This window comes from Bos mutus, chromosome 11, assembly GCF_027580195.1.
Source record: "Bos mutus isolate GX-2022 chromosome 11, NWIPB_WYAK_1.1, whole genome shotgun sequence".
NCBI classification, from domain to species: domain Eukaryota; kingdom Metazoa; phylum Chordata; class Mammalia; order Artiodactyla; family Bovidae; genus Bos; species Bos mutus.
Window position 1 is genome coordinate 95,163,055 of NC_091627.1, and position 5,003 is coordinate 95,168,057.

Below are 5,003 nucleotides of genomic sequence, written 5' to 3' on the forward strand. Positions count from 1 at the left end.
CAGCTGGAAACCAGTGGGGATGAGGCTGTGGGTCCTGCACCATCTGTCTACAAGAGGAACATGCAGTCCATCAGGAGGCTAGGGGACAGGTGGAAGCCCTCAAAGACCATGTCACCTTAGACCAGCAGGCTACACTGGCTTCAGGTGCCTCTCCCAGTGCCCAAAACCCTCCTCGAGGAGGTTTCAGGCCACCATCGCCAGCCAGGCAGAAGGCTCAGGTCTCCAACCTAAGTCCTCCACAGCCACAGGCCCCCCTGAGGCCCTCATAAGATCAATGAGACAGGTCTAACTAGGGCTGATGGAGCCACTTAGAGGGCCACAGCTGCAGCCTGTCCATGGTCCCATTTTAACCCAAATCGAGGCCACAGATGTGGCGTTTCCAAGGAGCCAGACTGTAACCCTCTGTCCAACAGGCCCAGGAAGGGGGTTCTTTTAAGGAAGGGACCATTTTTCTGCACACAAGTACCCACTGGGGAGTATCACGGATGGCACTGAGGTACAAACCAGAAAGGACACATCTAAAGAAGCTAAAGCAGGAACTTCCTGCAAGTCCAGTGGTTAGGACTTGGTGCTTTTCACTGCAGGGGCCTGGGTTCGACCCCTTGTTGGAGAACTAAGATCCTGCAAGCTGCTTGGAGTGGCCAAAGAAGAGGCATCTCTTGGGATTTTCAGACCCACAGTGAACCATGAATGGTTTTACTGAAGGGAAAGGGTTATAGTTAGTTTGTTTCGACAATTTTCTTTTTAATCAACTGGAAGCCTCCGGTGAAATCCCTCACCTCAAATAGCATCCCACTGACAAAGCAGCTTCGGGGACTGTTGAGGTATCTAGTACCCTTGCCCTCATCATCATTACTATCACACAAGGAGGGCCCTGGGAATAACCCAACACGAACATCTTGAAAGCTTGCTATGTCTCTAGGACAATAATAAGACTTTTAGAGACACCACTGTATTTAACTTGTACAATTCTATGACTGTTATCACATATGACCTTTTCAGAATTGAAGAAACAGGTTAAGTAACTTGCCTGCTAATAAGTGATAGAACTGGGAAATCCCAGTTTTCATGTTGCTGCTGCCCTGCCAAGAAAGATGGCTGCAGAGATCTAAGGCTGATCTGAGAGTGGCTCTAGAACTGCAAAGGGCTCCCAAGACTAGCCCAATTCTCAAAACTCCAGCAGCAAAGAGAATGGTGGAGGGCTGGGAAGGGCCAGGTCATTTCATCAGGAGCTCTCATACTTCTGTGAGTACCCTGCCACCACAGTGCTGGGGCTTCCCCAGGTGCTAAAGTGAAAGAAAGTGAAGTTGCTCAGTCGTGTCCAACTCTTTGCGACCCCATGGGCTGTAGCCTACCAGGCTCCTCTGTCCATGGGATTTTCCAGGCAATAGTCCTGGAGTGGACTGCCATTTCCTTCTCCAGGGCATCTTCCCAACCCAGGGATCAAACCCAGGTCTCCCGCATTGTAGACAGACGCTTTACCGTCTGAGCCACCAGGGAAGTCAACACTTCCAAGGTGCTAAGTTCTGTATTATCTCCTCCTGTCACGTGAGAGGCTCCTCTAAGACAGGGGACATCTCCCAGATCATAGCTACCAGGCTACCAAAACCTCTCTCCACCATCACTGCTGTTCACTGACCACCAAACACGTCCAGGAACTAGGTGCTCATTTCATCTCTTATATCAACCCTGTCAAGATATGAATTAGCCCATTTTACAGATGAAAATACTGAGGCACCAAGAGTTTACTTGACTGGCCACAAGGTGGCAGGTTTGGGAAGGGAATCTGCAACTCCACAGGCCCCTCCTCTTAAGCTTGAGACTGCTTTTCCCTAGTCAAGTGCTGTCTGGGCAACCCAGGGCCATCTGCTCTCCTTAAGAGCACCACAGCTGGTTCCTGGAGTTCTTTGCCACCATTATCCAGAGCTGAGGAGGGCACACCCCAATCCTCTCCCCACTGGAAAATGTGCAGACTCACTGTCTTAGCAGTTCACGCCAAGGTGCTCCAGGAAAGGCCATGAAGAGTGGCCATTAGAGCCAGTGGTGGAAGGTGCAAACTAGAGCGGGGGTAGCAGCCCTCACCCTCTGTCAATGGGCATGCTGTTTGGTCCCATAAACTAAAAGATTGGGCTGATTTCACAGGCATTTCTGCTGCCCATAAGTCCCCTCCTCCTGCCCCCTCCAAGTTCTATAAATAACTTAGGTCAATGCATCACAGGAAAGGCAGCCAGGTGGGTGTGGAAAGATCCTGTGGAAAAGATGACTTCTCTAAAGTAAATTAAAGCTCCCACTGAGATCAAGGGGTAGTAAGTCCAGTTCTCCAAGAGGGACTGTCCTTGGCTGAAAACAGGTGCATGCGGGCCGAAAGACAGGGACAGCTCAGTTAAGACCCAGAGGCCAAGAAGAAAGCAAGAGCAGGAACTGAAAAAAATCAAAGCCCCTCCCCAACCCCCTCTACCCCCCGCAAGTCACTGACCTCACAGAAGCCCCTCCCCACAAGCCTAGAGACGTTGTGTCTGTGCTCTTAGTCACCCCTCTAGGATTCAACAGCCCCCTCTCCTCAGCCCGGGATGTGTTATCTACCAGTCTGGTCAGATTAGCTGAGAGGTGGAGATTGAAGGACCAGGAAAGAAAGGGGTGGAATTAATTTGGGGGCAGGAGCCTCTCCAGGAAAAGAAAGGGCTAAGAGAGCCAAAGAAGAGCTTTCTGCCCCACCCCACCCCCTTGGGCTCCCTGAGCCAGGCTGGGGGGAGAGGACAGAAAAGGGGAGGGAAAAAACAAAAGGAGGGCCAAACTATACCACATGATCCCACAGCCAGCAACCAAACAGCAAGTCAGGAGGGAAGGCGAGGCCAGGGGAGGGAGAGAGGGAGCTAGGTCACAGCCTTCCCCAAACCCGCCCTGTGCTAACTGGTTTCCCACCAAAGCCACAACGAGCCATGAAGCCCTTCTGTACCCATGTTTTTAAAGCGTTCAAGGTCAGATCTTTTCTGTCCAAATCCTGCTTTCATCTGGGTCTGTACCAGGCTCAATCCTTCTCCAGCAAGCCTTCCTAGATTGACTCAGTTGGATGCCATTTCACTTGGGCAAACCTTTCCAGCACCTGTCCCAACCCCTTACCCTCCTCATCCAGGAGCCATGGGACCCCTGACCCCCAAACCCTTACACTCCCCATCCAGGGGTCATGGGACCTATGGGTGGCATCACCCCAGTTAACTAAGTGAGAGACCCACGGCTGGTTGTCAGGCCTGGAGACAGGCTTCCAGATCCTGCCCAAGCCCAAAACAGGAAATGAGGCTCCAAGTCTGAAGCCTTGATCTTAACACAGGGAAAGTTAAATGCTGCCAAAATAAATGATTAAAGAAAAAAATAATAACTCATTGGCCTTTCTAGGTATAAGCGACTGGGAGACCATCTCCTGCTATGCCTTAAGCACATGCTGCCTCCACCTCAGGCAGGACACCTGAAGCCTACCTAACTAATGCGTTTCCTTCTTAGAGGTCCTCCTGTTTCCTGATCAGGGACACTGAAGAGGAGGTTTTGGGGCGTCCCTAAGCAGCAGAGGGCATCCGAGTGCCAGGAAGCAGCAGATGCCCTCTACAGCCTCTAGATCTGGTGTGGCGCCTCCGTTCAATCGCTGCCCTCCTCTCACAGGGCGAGGCAGCGCCTCTCCACTTCCCTGCGGGCCTGGTGTGGAACAGGCGTCCGCAGGCAGTTACCCTCCCCTTCGAAGAAAGTGGGGCAGGCCCAGAGGCCCCAGGAATGGGCCCCAGATTTTCCTTCTTGAGGTTCCCACAGCCCAAGAGTCTCTGGATCCCACTCCTAACTTCACTTGACAATCTACTCCTAACAGTAGACCACCATTCTCAACCCCCCAGGCCTCCCAAAGATCTGCCAGCAACCAAACACAGCCCAGAGCACACTTGGGGGCCGGAAGGAGACCCTATATGTGAAGAACCAACTTGTCGGTTTACGCCCTTGAGTGCCAGGCAAAAGGGCGCACCGCCCGGGCCAAGGTGTGGGGTCCTGCGTCCCCCAGCCCCGCCCCGCGAGGCCTTTAACCGTTTCCGCTCCCCCGCGCCCGGCACTCACTGAGTGTGCTGGGCGCGGCCTGCGCCGAAGACCTCATCCAGCGCCACCGTGGCCTGGCCCAGGAATTTGTCGACGCCGATGAGCGAACGGTGCATGGTGGTGAGCACCAGCTGGCAGGCGGCGGCTGAGCCCGCGGCCCAGGGCGCCGGGCCCGCATCGGCCTCCTGCGCCCGTAGCAGGCCGTCCAGGGCGCCGGGCGGCAGCTCGAAGGAGCACTCCTCGCGCCACTCGGGACATCCTGGCGTCTTCTCCACCACCGACGTGCTGTACTTCTCGCGGCCCACCTGGATCACCGTGTAAGCGTCGCTGGTGCTGCCCGCGCCAGAGCTCTTGCCCCGCAGCCCGCGGGCCCGCAGCACCGTCACCTGGACGTGCGTGGGTAGCCAGCGGGAGGGCCCCGCCGCCGGCTCGGCACCCCGCACCAGGGCCATAGTGGGTGAAGCGGCGGCGAGCGAGGCCTGGCCGAACCAGGACCGCAGACACCCGGACCAAGTAAGAAACTGGACAGCGGCGGAGGGTGGCCAGGAGCCGGCTCGGAGCGCCGCCGCAGCTGCGGGTTGGGCCGGGCCGGGCTGGGCCGAGCCGGCCGCCGCCTCCCCGCCTCCCCGGCCGCCGGCCGCGCCGCGACGTCAGCGCCCCGCCTCCCGCCCCGCCCCGCGGCCGGCGACCCGCGACTAGCGACCGGGACCCGAACCCGCGCGATAGTGCGGCAGAGCCGGGGGAAGGTGCCAGCCACGCCCTCGCCCCGGCCGCCGCAGACCAACCGGGAGCTAGAGGTCAGCCGGGTGCCGCGCGGGCCGTGGGCGGGGCGCGCGGCCTCCGCAGAGGAGGGGGCGGGGCTCCCGCGTCGGTACCGCCCCCAACTGGGGGCGCCCGGGAAACCCTGCCTCGCTTGGGGGCCGCGCCGCACC

General features: G+C 57.0%; 1 protein-coding gene across 3 annotated transcripts in view; it reads right to left on the bottom strand.

Annotated features, from left to right (window-relative positions):
* Positions 1-4,699, bottom strand: part of RAB11FIP5 (RAB11 family interacting protein 5) — a 43,420-nt gene extending 38,721 nt beyond the window's left edge. Inside the window, exon 1 of one of the 3 annotated variants that reach the window (XM_070379806.1) lies at positions 4,093-4,699. In XM_070379806.1, coding sequence (XP_070235907.1) covers positions 4,093-4,523 — 431 coding nt within the window. In that variant the 5' untranslated portion in view covers positions 4,524-4,699. The remainder of the gene's footprint in view (positions 1-4,092) is intronic. The other 2 variants (XM_070379807.1, XM_005901332.2) reach the window with 2 other exon arrangements.
* Between the last annotated feature and the right edge of the window lie 304 nt (positions 4,700-5,003).